General features: G+C 34.8%; 1 protein-coding gene across 4 annotated transcripts in view; it reads left to right on the top strand.

Moving 5' to 3' along the window:
* The window catches only part of Phkb (phosphorylase kinase regulatory subunit beta), a 197,549-nt gene that overhangs the window by 16,527 nt on the left and 161,973 nt on the right, over positions 1–19,049 (top strand). For all 4 annotated transcript variants that reach the window (XM_042667366.1, XM_042667367.1, XM_042667369.1 and 1 more), the window contains 3 exons: positions 8,485–8,574; positions 14,375–14,513; positions 17,083–17,182. In XM_042667366.1, coding sequence (XP_042523300.1) covers positions 8,485–8,574; positions 14,375–14,513; positions 17,083–17,182 — 329 coding nt within the window. The remainder of the gene's footprint in view (positions 1–8,484; positions 8,575–14,374; positions 14,514–17,082; positions 17,183–19,049) is intronic.

Below are 19,049 nucleotides of genomic sequence, written 5' to 3'. Positions count from 1 at the left end.
AGGAAAGAAAAGCAGAATAAGATACTAGAATCCCAGTACTCCTTTCAACAGTATACCCTTAATCACTGAGCTTTTTCCCAATAGGCCCCACCTTCCAAACAAAAATTACACTAACTCTCAATAGTTCCATAGTTCAGAAACCAAGCCTATTACTTAGCCCTTTGGAGTGACAGATCAGATCCAAGCCATAGCAGGAAGTAGTGAATGTTAGTTGCCTTCTCATCAGACTACAGTGAAGTTTATAATATTGGCTAAGTAAACAGAGGCAAGGAAAATTTATCTGTTCAAACTTAATACTGTTTTCCAAAAGGTTTATAGTCTGTTTGCATTATCAGTATTTTCTCTTTATTTAATTTTTAAATTTTTTTATTATTATCATTAAGCAATTGCAGAAAGGGATTACAACACCATAAATCAGGTTATGAGTATAATGCTTCTTGGTTAATGTCTTTCCTTCCTTCATTCTATCTCATTTCCCATTTTCATCCCTATCCTTAAGTTACATAGTTCATTTTGTACATAATGTACATGGAATATAATGAGTACATTTGCTCACCCTTCTCCCTTTCATTCTTGTACCCTCCCCCTTTTCCCAACTCCCAAAACATGTTTTCACTTTCTGGTATATGTTTTGGTAAGCACTATTTTAGCTGTTCAGAGGAATTACACCTTCATATTTCTCCGCTAAATATCCTTTAGTCTGTTTGTGTGTTAATGCATTGACCCCTGTATATGTTTGCATAGTTGTATGTAGATCTAACTTCCACATATAGGAGAAAACACACCGTTTGTCTCTCTGAGCCTGACTTACTTCACTTAAGTCTGTGTATTTCCCTGAAAATGACATACCATTATTCTTTCTAATAAATGAGTAAAATTCCATTGTGTATGCATACCACATTTTCTTTTTTTTTTTTTTTTGGGTCCGGTTGTGGGGCCTGAACTCTGGGCCTGGGCACTGTCCCTCAGCTCTTCAGCTCAAGGCTAGCACTCTACCACTTGAGCCACAGCGCCACTTCCGGCTTTTTTCTTTTTTGCTTATATGGTGCTGAGGAATCGAACCCAGGGCCTCAGGCTTGCAAGGCAAGCGCTCTACCACTGAGCCACCTTCCCAGCCCACATACCACATTTTCTTGATTCAGTCATTCATTGTAGTGCATAAAGCTGTTTCCACAAGTTGGCTATTGTGACTAGTGCAGCATTGCTATGCCAGTATCTTTACTGTATTCTGACTTGCAATGCTCTGGGTAGATGCCCAAGAGTAGTATTGTTGGTTATTTAGTTTTTTGACAAATATTCAAACCTCATTCCATAGTGGTTGTACTAGTTTACATTCCTATCAGCAGTGTAATAGGGTTCCTTTTCCCCCACATCTTTGTCAGCATTTGCTATTGTTCAGAATCTGGCCAATCTTACTGAGGTGAGTTGGAATCCAGCGTGTGTGTGTGTGTATGCGTGCGCACGTGTGCACGCTTGCACACACCAGACTTGGGCCTTGAACTCTGGCCAATCTTACTGAGGTGAGTCAGAATCCAGCATTGTGTGTGTGTGTGTGTGTGTGGAGGGGGGGTGGGCACCAGTCCTGGGGCTTGAACCTCAGGACCTGGGTGCTGTCTGAGTTTTTGTGCCCAAGGTTAGTGCTCTGCCACTTGAGCCACACTTCCACTTCCAGTTTTTTAGTCATTAGAGATAAGAGTCTCACAGACTTTCCTGGCTGTGCTGGCTTTGAACTGTGACCCTCTGGTCTCAGCCTCCTGAGTAGCTAGGATTACAGGTATGAGCCAGTAGTGCCCAGCTTCAATGTTGTTTTGATTTGTATTTCCTTTATGGCTAGGGAAGTTAAGTACTTTCTCTGCTTATTGGCCATTCTTCTGAGAAGTCTCTATTTAGTTTCTTTGTTCATTTATTGGTTATTAGTTTCTTGAGATCTTACATAAATATTATGCGCTTGTTGGATTTATAACTGGTGAAGATCTTCTCTCTTGGGTGCCCTTTCAATTTAGTAACAATGTCCTTTTTTGTACAGAAACTTTTTAGTTTGATGTAATCCTATTTATCAAATGTTTTATTTATTGTGCCCCTGGGACTCTCTTCATATGAAGTTCATGCCTGTGCTGATAAGTTCTTACATGTCTCCTATTAAGCTTATACTCCTGCAGTTGAAACTAAACTATGAGCTAGACATAATGGTGCATACTTGTAATCCAGAAATAAGGAAGGAAACAAGGAAGCAAGGAAATAAAGAGAAAGAGAGGGAAAAAAAATCAAAACTTTTAAATTCATTTTATTTTGATTTTTTATTAGTATTCAAGACTTTCTCTATTTATATCTTTATCAGGGTATTAGAACTAATAAGAAATATTAATTATACTGCTTACTTTTGTCAAGACTAGAATGTTTATTCATCAAAAGTGAAAATGATAAGTGGATATGGTTCAAGTCCATATTTTCAGTGTTGAAAGAATTTTTTTTTTCTGCCAGGCCTGGGGCTTGAACTCAGGGCTATCCTTGAGCTTATTTTGCTCAGAGCTATTGATCTACCACTTGTGCACCACTTCCCTCTTTTTTGGTAGTTTATGGACTTTACAGACCAGGCTGGCTTTGAACCATGATCCTCAGATCTCAGCATCCTGAGTAGCTAAGGATTACAGTTGTGAGCCACTAGTACCCAGCTGAAAAATGTTTTTGTAGAGTAAATTATGACATAACAAAATGCCTAAGCTAGTATTTTATTGCAACAGTAATGGGACACATAATAAAATATGTTTGGTGAATATTGAGAGTGCTGTGTAGGGAATTAATTTTCATATCTGTGTAGTTAGTTAATGGTGGTCTAATATCATGTCTTAGAAGCATAGAATTTAAAATTTTTACTAATAGCATGAGGATGAAATAATTGCCCCGAGTTTCTCTTGAGAAATGATCTATATTATGATTAGTAGTATCCTTCATAAAGTGATTCACGTAGAAAACTATATTTTTGATATGAAAAGCTATGTATTCTAGTTATGGCGTTATTGGTTAGATCATTTTTAAATCTTTCTTTTTTGATTTCATGTAGATTTTCTTTTTTAAGGAATAGCTGAAGAATAGGTACCCTAGAACAAAACAGAGCGAGTGTAATTATTTTATGGGCAATTTGTGTTATTGGTTAATTAATTTTACTTAACTTCATGTGCCCGAATCACTGTAGACGTTTGAAGTATCTATCAATTTCACACTGTGTCAAGCATCATTGGCAATAGAGTTATAACAATGAATAAAACCCTGTTGACCTCACCTGTAATCTAAGCTACAAAGGAGGCTGATATCTGGACAATCATGATCTGAAGCAAGCCTAGACAGAACAGTCCATGTGTCTCTACAGTGTAACCAATAAAAAGCAAGACTGGAGGTATGCCTTTAATGGTAGAGTTGAGCAAGGAATTCTAACACCATTGTAGGGAAAGGATTAGGATTGTCAGGATGAAGCTAGGACCTCACAGATACAAAATCATAATACATTATGGCAATGTACTCCACTGGAATATAAATAAGAAGATAAATTAGAAAGCTAATTGAGTAATTGGTATTCATAAGGTCAACACATGAAACATCAACCAGATTGAATGCCTTAAATAGATTTTATGGGCCATGCTCTTTCTCTAAAGGTCACTGGAAGAACCTAATACCTTTTTATTAAAAATAAAATAGAAACAGTGGAATGACCTTTTCACATTTTATTTGACTAAGTTGAACAGGTAAATGTGGCTTCATTTTTATAAAACTATGTTATTCATATTTACCAGTTTATATTTTGTACTTAAAATACATTTCTTACCTGGATTACTATCAACTATAGAGAAGTACAGAGTTAAAAACAAGTAAGCAAATGCAGTCATTATATTGAGAGTAGAGATAGGAGGGGGAAAATGGGTCAGAATGATGGAAGGGATAACATTGACTAACATGCATTGTACTCATGAATTGTACAACTGCTTAAAAATTAAGACAAAAAAGAAGATTCATAGTAGCTGGTCTTTTACCCTACCTCAAAAATAATCAGGGGATGTGGCTTAAATGATTGATAGCCTGCCTGGCAAGTGTGAAGGCCTTCGGTCAAATCCTAGTTCTGCCAAAAAAAATCTTCCTTGAATGTTCAAATGAAATCTAATAATAGGTTAAGTGTTATTAAGTAAATAAAATAATAAATATATAAATAATAAAAATAAAAATGGTCCACATATACATATAATTTTGGATCAGTCTACTGTTTAAGGCAGGAGAAGAAAAAAAATAAGGGCATTTAGCTCTTCTTAGGAAAGCTCTTTCTTTTGGTGATAGTTTATGATATAAAGAAGAGACCACACGTATAATTCTTCAGCGAGATTTGTGTTAAAATTTGTACTTTTTGGGGGGGCGAGGGGCAGAGCTTGAACTCAGAGCCTGGGTTCTTTGTGCACAAGTCCTCTACCACTTAAGCCACAGCACCACTTCTGGTTTTTTCTGAGTGGTTTATTGGAGGTAAAAGTCTCATGGACTTTTCTGCCCAGGCTGGCTTTGAACAGCAATCTTCAGATCTCACTCTCCTGAGTAGCTAGGATTACAGGTATGAGCTGTCATAATAATTTCTCTGTACCTCAACTTAATATCAACCTTATAGTCTTGTCAAGACCTTGAAATTGGATAATTTATTTTTTTGTCAAATATCTTATATAGTGCCTAGGCATTCTTTTTCCCATTTAAAAATTATTTAAGTAGCAAATACCTTTTTATATAATATTTAGATGGAGCTATATGAAATAAAAATCATGTTCCTTTCCTCAGTAGCAAACAATATTTAACACTTTTTTGTATATCCTTTAAAGTTTTCCAATGTATTTAAACTGTACATTTGCAAACATATATAGTTATTATGCTTAGTTTTGTAACATGTAGGATCATACTGTTCATTTCTTGCTCTGTGACATTACATTTTTCAGTTTATGTTATTCAAATAGATATACTGAATTCCTTTAATATCTCCAAGGCACTTCAGTTAATGAAAATGTCACACCTATGTATTCATTCTCATATTGAGAACATACTTATTCCTTAAATGTTTTAAATTTCTGTGCATGATGAAACTGAACAGAAAAAGAAAATCAATTTCAACTTCTCTGTTTCTCAAGAAGGTATCAATGATGCTGAATGTACTGTGATATTTTAAAATTTCAAACTTTTGAACTACTTGATTGCCATATTTTTGTTACATTGCAATTTCTTTAAATATCCCTTTGGGTCTTTGCAAGGTTTTACTTCTTTTTTGTTGTGTTTTAGGGGGATATTAAATTTCATGAGCATTATTAGTTGGCAAAGGGGTTTCACTGTGAATTTCCAAACGCGAGTCCATTCTACTTTGTTCAAGTTCAGCTCTTCTGTTGCTTTTCGTCATCGCCCCTCCCATCAGTTAAAATAATTTTACCAGGCTTCCTTATTCTTTCTGTTTTTGTATTTTCTCTTTTACTTTTTTTGTTATTATAAAGGTGATGAACAACATAGTTATAGTTAAATAAGTCAGGTAATAAATACTTTTCCTTTTGGACAGTGTCACTCCTTTCTTTGCTCTCAGCTTAGTCTACTTTCTTTGTTGTTGTTGTTAGTCCTGAGGCCTGTACTCTGGGCTTGGGCTCTGTCCCTCACCTCTTCAATTCTACCATTTGAGCCACAGCGCCACTTCCAGCTTTTTCTGCTTATGTGGTGCTGAGGAATCAAGCCCAGGGCCTCATGCATGCAAGGCAAGCACTCTACCACTGAGCCACCTTCCCAGCCCCAGTTTATTCTACTTCCATACATGTATATAAAGGTACTTTGACCATATGCAACCTCCTTTACTCTTTTGTTACCCTGCCTCCTCCTCCTCATACTTACTTATAAAATACTTTATATAACTAAAATGTATACATAAATTTCATATAAATATATTTAGGAAGAGCATTCCTTTCATTCGTTTATAAGGATTAAACTACTTATGATAATAAGATGTCATGTTTGTCTTTCTTAGACTATATATGAGAGAAAACATGTGATGTTTGTCTTTCTTAGTGTGGCTTATTGTGTTTTAATATGATAATGTCTAGATCCATCCATTTTCCTGAAAAAAATATATCAACTCTTTGTGACAGACCCCATTGTGGATATATGCAACTTCCTTTATTCATTTATTGGCTGATAGACATCAAGGCTATTTCCTTATTTTGAATATTGTAAATAGTGCATATGTAAACTTTGGCATTTGTTTCTGTTGCTATATAGGAGCTTCTTAGTATATGTGCTGCCAAAGTGAGCACTATAGGAGCTTTTTAATGTGATGTGGTCCCACTTTTTACCTGTTCTTATTAGTGTAGCAATTACAATTCTATTCAGATAAGTGTTTTTATGCCTATATAGCAATTTTAAAATTTCAGATTGTATAGTAATACCTTTGATCTATTTTGAATTGATTTTTTTTGTACAGTATGAGAAAGAACTGGTATCAATTCTTCTTGTACATGTAGCTATGCAGCTTTCCCAACATGAAGTGATTGTTTCTTTTCCAATGTTGATTTTTGGTGCCTTCGTTGAATATCTATCTGATGGTACTAGCTGTGTAGGTGTATTTCTGGCTGTTCTACTTACTCAGATTGGTCAGTGTGCCTTTTTGTACCAGTACCATGCTATGCTTGTTACTGTAGTTCTGTAGTATGATACTTCATGCAATTGCACAGGATTGTTTTTGCTATTTGGGGTCTTCTATGCTTCCAAAAGAATTTCAGGATTGATTATTCTATTTCAGTGCAGAATATTATAGGACTTTTGATGGGAATTATATTGAGTCTATGAATTGTTTTCAATGGCATAGCCATTTTCATATTCTCATCCATAGACTGTGTTTCTATTTTCTAGCATCTTCATTTTCTTTTCTGTGCCTGTTGAATGCAGGAAGGCAGAAGACTGAGATGGGCCTTTGTTTTTTGTATAGGATGATGCTAGGAGTCATAATGATCTTCCAGTTCTCATATCTTTCAGTTTTTTACTACAAGACTATTTCACTTAGTGATGTTATGAAGAGACTTTTCTGAATCTTTACCCAGAGCACATTGTTTCCTATTGTATATTTTTATCTGTAAAACATTTTACTTTCCAAAGAAGATAATGGAATTTTTGTCTGAATGAATAGATTCTTTTTGTTAGTTTCTTTATAGTATTTATTATCTGCCTAAACTTAAGAAGATTATCAGTAACTTGATTTTAAACCTGCATACCATATATAGCAATTTTATGAAAATTAATGCCTTTTCCTTAAACTTATAATCTTAATTGCATGTCTAAACTATTTATCTCTCTTCTTCTTCTTCTTTTTTTTTTTTTTTTTGGTCTGTCGTGGGGCTTTAATTCTGGGCTTGAGCACTGTCCCTCAGCTCTTCAGCTCAAGGCGAGTGCTCTACCATTTAAGCCACAACGCCACTTGTGGTTTTCGAGTGGTTTATTGGAGATAAGAGTCTCTTGGACTTTCCTGCCTGGAGTGGCTTTGAACTACAATCCTCAGATCTCAGCCTCCTGAGTAGCTAGGATTACAGGCGTGAGCCACCAGCACACTACTATCTCTCTCTCTTCTGAGATAAATTATAGATTCATTTTTTGTGTTATGTCATTATACTATGTGGTATACATTGCCTAAAACTAGAGATAGATTAATGTGACCCTAAGATGTTAAAGATTTCTTAGTGCTTTTAATGAAAATGAGAGATAGTACTTAGTCTAATGTTTAAACTTTCAGACATTTTTCTTGCAGTAGTTCAGTAAGTACAGTAGTCAAGTGACCAATTTTCTGTATCCATTTTGTGGCATATTATCATGAATATTTTTGTTTCCTGTAGTTTTTGAGTTTAGAGTAGTTTTCATATCTGAATAAGAAAATTGATCTCTATTTATAATCCAGATACTAAGTCAGGAATATTACTTACATAGGAAAAAGTTGAGATTTAAGTATTTCAGTATGAAACTAACTGAATTCTTTTTTTTACTGTATCAATTTGGAAAATGTGAGAATAATCCTTTTTCTTTGAGATTATTGGGTATAAGCATTTGACAGAACATTACTATCTGATGAAGCATTAGTATAAGAAATGTTAGGATTTAAGGATCAATAATTAGATATTCTTCTTACTATTGAAAAATCAGCTTGTGACTACCACAGGAGTATTAGTGATAGTTGAGTTGTTCTACCAACATATATACCAGAGAGTTGGATCAAGTGCTGGTTGTGGTGGTGGGAGTGCCCTGGGACAATTAGAGTTCCTCTCTGCTTATTTTCAAGGCTGCCTTCTTTTTCCTGTCCTTAACAGAGTTTTGGTACTAGTAAAACATGGTCATTCAGATATGAAAATGAAATTAATATGTTAAGTAGTGCTTCTTTGTTTCAAACCTTTCTTTGTTTATCTGGGTGATATGACTGAATTTAATTTCCTTTAATTTTTTTTATAGGCTCAGTTTATGAACCTCTGAAAAGCATTAATCTTCCAAGAACTAATAATGAAACTCTGTGGGATAAGTTGGATCATTATTACAGAATTGGTAAGCAGAGCTTCACGATTTCCTAGTTACATTGTCTGTATTATGTGCTTGATATTATTCTGTCATTTTGATGTTGGGATGGTTTCAATATTTATTCCATTTGCCTATCTGTACTGTAACTGTGAGGGAATCCTGCAAACATTCTGGCTTGTAAATAATTTTATAAATATATATGTGTTTGTATTTCTTGTATATGTGTTAAATATTAATGTATGTTAACAGACATTGTCAAGTTCTCAAATTTGGTAATGCTTAAAAAGGCTAAGGAAGACACAGAAAATATAGGTATACATGTTTCTGCATACATTCACACACTAACAGACCCTCACCATAGGAAGTATTAAAGAAATCATACATATCAAAGAGGAAGATAAACACAATCAGGAAAATGATAGGAAAAAATAAGCATTTCACTAAGTGAGTACTTCACCTGATGAAGAATAGGAAAATCATAGATCACAAAACAATAAAATGAAAAGCAAAATTATATATCTTTCAATATTAACACTGAATATCAATTTCTTCAATTCTCCAATTACAAGACATAGAATGGCAAGTTGGATCTAAAAGCAAGACTCGACCATTTTTTTGACAACAAAGAATGTATTTCACTGACAAACACAAACATTAGCTTAGAGTAATAAGATAGAAAAAGATCTTCCAAGCAAATGGACCCAGAAAACAGGGCTCACTTTATTATTATCTGATAAACTAGACTTTAAAATTAGAAGAGATATGTCATTTCATATTAATAAATGGTACAATTTCAAAATTAGAAGAGATATGTTATTTCATATTAATAAATAGTACAATTTATTGAGGCAAAACTTATGTGCATGAAATATGCCCAACTTTATTAAACTAAAAATCAGAGATAAATCCCTAACAGAATAATAGTTGAGAACTTTAATATCCAGTTATCAACAATAGTAATCCACACAATAAAAATCAACAAAGAAACCTTAGGATTAAATGACTGTGTATACCAACTGAACCTAATAGACATCTATATAGATTTTGTTCAGCTGCTTCGTAGTATACTTTCTTCTCAGCAGACAATGGAATTCTCTCTAAAATAGATTGTATTTTAGGATATGTAGTAAATATAAGGACATTGAAATCTTTTTTTTGTTGTTTGTTTGTGGGATGTGGGGCTTGAGCTCTGGGCCTGGGCGCTGTCCCTCAGTTCTTCAGCTCAAGGCAAGCGCTCTACCACTTGAGCTACAGTTCCACTTCTGGTTTCCTAGTGGTTTATTTGAGATAGGAGTCTCACGGTCTTTCCTGCCCAAGCTGGCTTTGAACCGTGATCCTCAGATCTCAGCTCCTGAGTAGCTAGGATTATAGGCGTGAGCCACCGGCGCCCGGCCTGAAATAATTTCTTATATTGTGTCAAACTATTGTGGAGTAAAACCAGAAAGAGCTAAAGAAATTACAGAAAATATTGTTAGATGGATATTAAACAACAGATTGTTTTGAATCATGATTATGTCATAAAAGAAGAGAAAAAAGATCAAAAAGTTTCTAGAATATGATGAAATGAGAACACAGATCTCTAGAATTTTGGGGATATAGCAACAGCAGTGGTGAGAGGGCAATGCAAAGCTATGGACATCAAAACAAAACAAAAAATTTCAGATAGTCTAACACCTACATCAAGATTATCTATCGGTCTAAAATGATGAAGTATACCTACATCATATGGCATAATGATGAACTTTAATGTCTTAGAGAAATAATAATAAGCCACTTTCTAATTTAGCAGGCAGAAATAATAAACTTTAGGTCATATGCACATAGCTATTGAGCTGTTGTGATCCTCCTTTGGTCTTGGTCTCACTGTGTGAATGTTTAGAGTCCTGCTTAATTTATGTCCAAGTGTAATTTTTTCTCTCTTACCATCCATTGTGTTTACTTGTAGATTTCTAAGCACATTCTAATTACCACAAATGAGGGAAACTATGCAACCTATGTTTCTTTGGGTCTGGCTTACTTTGCTTAGTATTATTTTTTCCAAGTCTTTCAATTTCCTTATGAATAGCTATGTGTATATGATCATATAAAATGATGTTTATTGAAAAGAACTCCAAGAAATGGAAACAAGACAAGTTTTTGTTTTCTTTCTTTTTTCACCTCCTTTGTTTCTGTTTTTGATTTCTGTACCTTTTATCTTCTATGTAAGTTTATCTGTTTTGGGGAGATTAAGGGGGAGCACAGGAAAGGTAGATACTAGATCACTAGATGCTATGTTGAAAATTAACTGTACAATTTCTAGGGGGAATTATCTGGGAAAAAAATGAGGGAAGAGGTGACACTGCTCAGAAAGAAATGTATTTATATAACTGTAATCCCTCTCTGTATATAACCTTTCCAGTAAAAATAAATTAATTGATTTAATAAAAAGAAAAAAGATTACATCAGAAATTCATGAAATGGAGACTAACAAAATTATATGATGAAGCAATAAACAAATAGTGCTTTGAAAACAAAATTAAGTTTGCTGAAACCTTAACTGATTTGACTCAAACAAGGAGGAAAAGACCCACATTAATACAATTAGAAATCAAAACAGAATATCACAAAAACTACCAATGAATTCCAGACTCCTTACAGAATACTTTACAAAAAAAAACTTACATTTAAACTGGGCGGCCACATGCAGAAAACTAAAAGTCTAGCCTGTCACCATATCCTAGCATCAACTCAAAATGGATTAAAGACCTTAACATCAAACCTGGAACTCTGAAACTACTTCAGGACAGAGTAGGAGAGACACTTGAACTTAAAGGCATTAGTCAGGAACTTCCTAAACAGAGTCTCAGGGTCACAACAAATTGGAGAGAGACTCGACATATGGGACTACCTTAAAAAAAAATTTCTGCACAGCTAAAGACATAAATACCAAACTAGAAAGACACCCAACTAATTGGGAAGAAATTATTTACCAGCAATATATCAGACAAAGGCCTAATATCTATGATATACAAGGAGCTCAAGAAACTAATCCCTGCCAAATCTAACAAACCAATTATTAAATGGGCAAGGGAGATAAAGAGAGACTTCTCAGAAGAAGAGTTAAAAATGCCAAAGAAACAAATGAGGAAATGAAATGTTCATCATCCCTGGCTGTAAAGGAAATGCAAATAAAAACAACACTGAGATACCACCTTAGCATAGTCAGAATGGCCCAACAACAAATGCTAATGGGGATGTGGAGAAAGAGGTACCCTATTGCATTGCTGGTGGGAATGTTCACTGATACAACTATTCTGGAAGGCAGTCTGGAGGTTCCTCAGAAAGCTAAACATAGATGTTTCATATAACCCTGCCATACCACTCCTAGGCATCTACCCTGATCAACAGGAACCAGGATAGAAGGACACATGTACCTCCATGTTCATTGCAGCACTGTTCATAATAGCCAAGATGTGGAAACAACCCAGATGCCCACCACAGATGAATGGATCCCAAAATTGTGGTACCTATATAGAATGGAATATTATGCAGCCATTAGGAAGGACAAAATAATGGCACTCTCAGGGAAATGAATGGAGCTAAAACAAATCATTTTGAGTGAAGTGAACCAAGAGCAGAGAGGCAAATGGCACATGATCTCCCTAATATGTGGGTTTTAAATCCAAAATGCAAGGAGATAAGACAAAGTAAACAGGACTCAAGAAACAAAGGACCTCCACTCAATTTTTCATATCATTTCTAAAAGACTCCGTGTTCTTGACCACATATATGGTGTATACATGTGCACATATAAGGGAAGGTAAGAGGAAGACACAGAATCAGAGGGAAATGGGACTGTATACAACAGAGGGGCCCATCAGCTGCACTGAACATGGATGAAAATGAAGTACGCAACTCAAGGGCAATGATGGAAGGAGCGGAATGAAAGGGAAAGAGGGAACAGCTTACACGAAGCAAAAGGAGAGAAATGCACATATCACCCAATGTGGAAGAAATAGTTGTATTGTCAAAGCTCATAGAATTCACAAACATTATAGATCATGATAATGACAATTTGCCTGATGAAAGTTACAATGTGTTTGTGATGTTAAGTATCACTTAATCTCAATAAAAAATTATTAAAAAAAACTTACATTTGATGGAAGTGGCATATCTAGAAATAAGAGGTACATTTCTAGATGCATTTGACCTACCTTAATTGAATTGCAAGAATATAATGCACATAAACAAGTTTTACTTAAACAGTAAAAGTCCAGGACCCAATAGGTTCATTACTGAATTATATCAGACCTTCAAGAAGTACTAACATCAATGCTACTCAAACATTTCCACAAGAGAGAAATGAAAGGAACACTAATTGTCATTCTATGAAGCCTATATTACATCCATTGGATATCTAAACACTGATATAACAAGAAAAGAGAATTATAGACCACAATATCTTTGAACATAGATGCAAAAATAATCAAGTACTTGAAACTGAATGCAATAACTCATTAAATTATACACCATGATCAAGTTGTTTTAATTCTAATGCTACAATGATGGTTTAAAATACATAAATCAGTAAATACAATATAAACATAAATAGAATCAGCCAAAATTACATAACATCCCATTTGAAACAAAAAAATTGACAAAATTCAGTACCCTTTTTGATAAAAGGACTGAAGAAACTAAGAATAGATGGAATGTACCTCATCATAATAAAGAGGGATAAATAATAAATTCTATATATGACAGACCAATAGCTAACATATGAAATGGAGAAAAACTGTAGTCCTTTCTGCTAAAGTAAAGATCCTCCAATCTCAGCCTCCTAGCTGGGTTTACAGTTGGAAGCTACAGGTATTCACCTTCTTCCTACTCTTACTCAAAATAGTACTGGAATTCCTAGTCAAAGCTATAAGGCAAGAGAGAAAAAAGGATTCAAATAAGGAAGAGCTTCATGAATATAGCCAGATATAAAAAAGTTACATATGTGGGGGGGGAGTATATGTGTATGTATGTATATATACGTATATACCTAAGCAAACACACACGTACACACATACATATTGTATATTAGTAATCAGAAAGTACTGGATTTTGATCTGTTCTCTATTTTTTCCTAATCCTTCATAACTTGTGAATAATTTACACATACTATTGAATTGACCTTTATGGTTTACCAAATGCATAATATTCTTTGATGTAATTTTTTTTAGATATTTTTAGTGTACTGACTGTTTTGATAATATTATGCTCAGTGTTTTGATTAATAATTTTCCCCTAATACCACAAATTGTTTTAGTAAGATTTAAATCATACCACATTAGCCAGGATATTCTAAAGGCTTGAAAATTACTAATTAGCTTAATTCTTATTTACAACTATGAAGACCAGCGGGCACTGGTGGCTCACCTCTGTAATCCTAGCTACTCAGGAGCCTGAGATCTGAGAATCGCGGTTCAAAGCCAGCCCGGGCAGGAGAGACTGTGAGACTCCTATCTCCAATAAACCACCAGAAAACCGGAAGTGGCGCTGTGGCTCAAGTGGTAAAGCGCTCGCCTTAAGCTGAAGAGCTGAGGGACAGCGCCCAGGCCCAGAGTTCAAGACCCACTACAGACCAAAAAAAAAAAAGACTAAGAAGACCGCATTGTGTAGGGTGGATTCCCTCATAGGCTAGAGTGACTTGAACTGAATGAATAGCTTCAAAAGTTTTTGCTTTCAGCTAAGTTTAGAAACAACAGAATTTTCAGAAATGGAATGAGAAAAACCTAAGATGCTGAGCCCAAGATGATTGGATTATTTGTACAAGTCATTTTTTGTCTGTCTTCCATTGTAGTCAAGTCAACATTGTTGCTCTATCAAAGTCCAACCACAGGGCTCTTTCCAACTAAAACATGTGGTGATGATCAAAAGGCCAAGATTCAGGACAGTCTGTACTGCGCTGCTGGAGCCTGGGCTTTGGCTCTAGCATACAGGTGAGCTGGCTGTTCTGTATTCTTCTAGTAACTCTAAGACTATAGAGAATAGAGTTTCGTGAGACCAAGAGAAATCAAGCGGTTATCTTTCTGCTTTTTTGCTTATTTACTGTGTGAGCATTGGCTGCTCATATCCTCTTTAAACCTCTAAACCATTTCACTTTCTAAGGGTTTATTTGAGAACAGTCCTACTATTTTATTACTCTGTGTGTGTGTGTGTGTGTGTGTGTGTGTGCGTGCGTGCGTGCGTGCACGTGCATGCGCACGATGCGTACTTGGGCTTGAACTTAGCGTTTTCACTCAAGGTTGGCACTCTGCCATTTGAGCCACACCTCTTCTTCTGGCTTTTTGCTTGTTAATTGGAAATAAGAGTCTCTTGAATTTGACTTGTAGTTTCAAACCATAATCTTTAGCGCTCAGCTGACTCGCCTTATTTTATGACTGTATATAAAAATGGTTTTGCCTGTAGCTTTCACAATTCCATTTTATTCTTTGGCAGATGAACTATGTAGTGATGCCCATTGATTGGTTGCTTTTCATCATAGAAGTCATTGAGGAAGTTGAATTCTTCAATGAAAAAGTTGGCGCAAGAGTAATTAACAGACTTGTTCCATGTTATATAACTAATGATAGTGCCAAGACTAGGATTCATTTCTTATTCTTTTTGATTTAGAGTTTCACTTAACATAATGCATTGAGATTTCAGTAGTTAAATCTGGTGGTAATTTTAAATATTATTTTATAGAGTAAAAAATAAAATGTCAGAATTCTGAATTTCTCCTGACTTGTTTTATTTTACATAGAACTGTGAGTCCTTATGCATGGTCAGTAAAACATTTTAGGCATAATTAAGTATCTATACATTAAATTTTGGAAAATGACCTATGTATTTAATTCTGAGTTGAAGTTATATCTTCTACATGAACATCACGCCTCATAAATGATTAATATTTTGAATTTTTAAAAGAAAATTGAATATTGAGGTACCATGAACTAGTCATTTTAGCAAACTTCTTTGGTAATGTTATTAAAAGTATTTTTTGCATATTTTATGTAAATGCAATACCATTTTATTAAATGTAAATCTAGGTGACTAATAAATGCCTGACTCATTGTAGTTGCCTTTTTTACTTTTCTGCACATTTGAAATTTTAAAAAATAAAATGTTAGGAGAAAATTCCTTTAAAAGATATAGAACAGGCAGCATATGGACAAAAGTCAGACATTAACCTTTTCCCAGAAGGCTTCAAACACCTAATAGAATTTAATATCCTTATTTCAGCGAGCACAGTGTCTATATAGAATTTGACCCCAAACCTCTGTCATATCAGAGAGGGAAGGAGAATACTGTGCAAATTCATGCTCATTTTACTCTAGTGGCTCCATTATAAAGGACAAATAATATACAACGATGAATAACTTCCTTTTTCCTGATATTCACTATGCTATGTTAAAATAATAATCATTCTTTTCAGTAGTCATATATGACATCTTTGGGAGAGGCAGTTACAGTGTCTCTTTTTACTTTTTGTTGGTTGTGGGGCTTGAACTCAGGGCCTGGGCACTGTCCTCGAGGCTCTTTGTGCTCAAGGCTAGGAGTCTATGACTTGAGCCAGTGCCACTTCTGGTTTTTTAATTGGAAATAAAAGTCTCAAGGGGACTTTTCTGCCTGGGCTGGCTTCAAACCTCTATCCTCAGATCTCAGCCTCCTGAGTAGCTAGAATTACAGATGTGAGCCACTGGTGCCCAGTGTTACAGTATCTTTTTGTAAGGAAGTATAACCTAGTTTCTAATCAAGTAAGAATGATTACCAGACATTTTAATTGAGTAAATGAAATAATGAATGAATCATTTTTCATTTTTCAATAGTGTAAAATGAGTAATTCCCATCAACCTTTTAAAAGTTCACTGATCTATAATAAAAGCAACTTATGCATGGAAGAACATTTTTGCCTAGTTTAATAGTTAGAATTATTATCTATTCTTTTATTTCGAAAGGAAAAGGCATAAAGCATGGTCGATTGATTTTTCAGACCTTAGAATTTAACAAAAGTTTATGCCAAAATACATAACAGATCGTACCGGATCTACTTTAGGGTGAGGACATCATTGACTTGGCAGTATTAAACCCATGGCAGAACAAGAAGGTGTGTACCTACCTTAACTTGTGCTTCTTTAAGTCTAGCTGGCTACTGAATAACCTAAATGGACAGATCTTAAAATTTTTATCTAGTTCATAACTAAATTTCAAAATCTGATTGTAGGGTTTTTTTATATGAAAATATCCTTTAAAGTTTCATTCAGTCATTGTAGAAAATACTATATATTTTTAAAGAATTGGCTTGCTTTCTAAAATGAGAGGGAAAAACTGCACAAATTTCAGTATATAATTTTTTTTTTATTACAACATTTCTAAGTCTGCGGGGCAAATTGAGTTTCACTGTGACAGAATTAGTAGACTTCATCAGAACACAGGATTAGTCAGATAGTTAATGCTTAATTATCAAAAGCTCTGCTTTCTTTTCAAATGCATTTCCAATTTGTTTCATGAGTTATCTCTCCCACCCAGGCGCATTGATGATAACAGGGGAAGGACCCATGAGCTGGAGCATTCTGCTATAAAGTGTATGAGAGGAATTCTCTACTGCTATATGCGTCAGGCTGATAAGGTAAAATGCTGTGATGTGGACTGAAATTCTCACTACACTCTTAAGGATTAATTTAACCAGTATTGCAATAACGTCTATGTACTTTGCAACAGCAAAGCCACATCCTAGGTCAGTGTAGATAGGTTAAAACATCCTCTTCCTTGCCAGTTCAGGGTTTTAAAATCTTGAAATGGAAGGGACACTTTCATTGAGAGGTGATTGAGAATTGTTATTTACACATGAAATTATTTATGCGTTACACCTGGTGTTTGCTTGTAAAAACCCAAATTTTTAGGAGACACACAAATATCATAATTGTAACCAATATTATATTATTTAAAGGAAAATCTTTGTCAGAATTACTTTCCATATGTGAATTTCTCTGGATAAATTGAACTTATTATATAATATTTCATTCATTACCTGGAAAGAGACTAATAATTATAGGCTTTGAAAACTGAGTTTTACAAAGTTAGGCAGAAATTAAAGGACATAATATGCTTTACATCATTTTTAAACTGTAAAGCTCTATAGAAATATAAGGTGCTTTTACTTCCCTACTACTATTTCCTTCTATTCCCTACATCTCTGTGTCCCCAAAGTGGCTATATTTGTGTAGTAATTCACAAATCCCCAAGACCAGTGCCAGTTTTTTTTTTAATTATTATATTCAAGGGGTTTTTTTAGCCATTAAAATTTTAATCTTTTAAATATTTGTACAAAGGAATTGCTATTCAAGAAAACAGTTTGGGGCTGGGAAGGTGGCTCAGTCGTAGAGCGCTTGCCTTGCATGCCTGAGGCCCTGGGTTCGATTCCTCAGTACCACATAAGCAAAAAGAAAAAAGCCGGAAGTGGCGCTGTGGCTCAAGTGGTAGAGCGCTAGCCTTGAGCTGAAGAGCTGAGGGACAGCACCCAGGCCCAGAGTTCAGGCCCCACGACTGGACCAAAAAAGAAAAGAAAACAGTTTATGATTATAATACATGTTGATCAACCTCACCCCTTTCTGATGATTCGTTAAGGGACTCATGGAGTCAGTAGTAAACTGGTTTAATACAGAAAATGGAGATAAAGATGCAAAGCAAAATCTGCACATGTAAAGGTACCTGGGGCATAATCTGGAGGAAGAATAATGCTAGCTTCAGAGTGACACATGCATTTGTTTTTGCCACTAACTTACCTTGTCAATTCATGTAAAATGTTGTCTACCAAGAGAGATCATTACAGCTTATTCATTTGTTTTTTGAGTTTTTTAGGACTAGAAGTTTTTATTGCTCAAGGTTTTTATTGGTGGCACATTGGGTATGTAGCCTCAGCTTAGTTAGCAATAGCTGAAATTCCAGACTCCCAGAGAAAACAGATGTAGCAGTGGTGGCATTGTTTGTATGAATAATTTAGGCTTAGTGAGTCACTCTTACTAGAAAACAATGGGAATAACAATGGGAATCCTTCCAAAATTCCAGTTCCCACATACCAACAAAGTTTTACACTTATTGGCAGCCTTTTCTGAGGTTTACATGCTCAAACCTACTATGTTAACTCTTCTATACAATCAGTATAGACTAACCCACTGGGTTCTAATACTGTTAACTCTGTGGTATTAGAGAAATTAATTTCAATGTGTCTTGGGTTTTCTCCCTATACAGTTTTTGTAAGGGTAACAAAGTAATATATGAAAAGCATTTATGGCACCGGTACTGGGTTCAACTTAAAGTAAATATTTATTTTTGTCATCATTAGTCTAGACTATGTGTTTCAGATATGTTTCTATATTTATATATTAGCAAAGATGCATACCAGTAACTGTATAGGCAACTTTGACCACTTAATATAATGTATTTTCATTTATACTTTGAAAGAATTTTTATTTTATTAACAAACCATCCCATGG

Source organism: Dipodomys spectabilis, unplaced genomic scaffold, assembly GCF_019054845.1.
Source record: "Dipodomys spectabilis isolate Male_0828 unplaced genomic scaffold, ASM1905484v1 ptg000394l, whole genome shotgun sequence".
Lineage (NCBI taxonomy): Eukaryota > Metazoa > Chordata > Mammalia > Rodentia > Heteromyidae > Dipodomys > Dipodomys spectabilis.
This window is presented reverse-complemented; position numbering and strand designations above follow the sequence as displayed.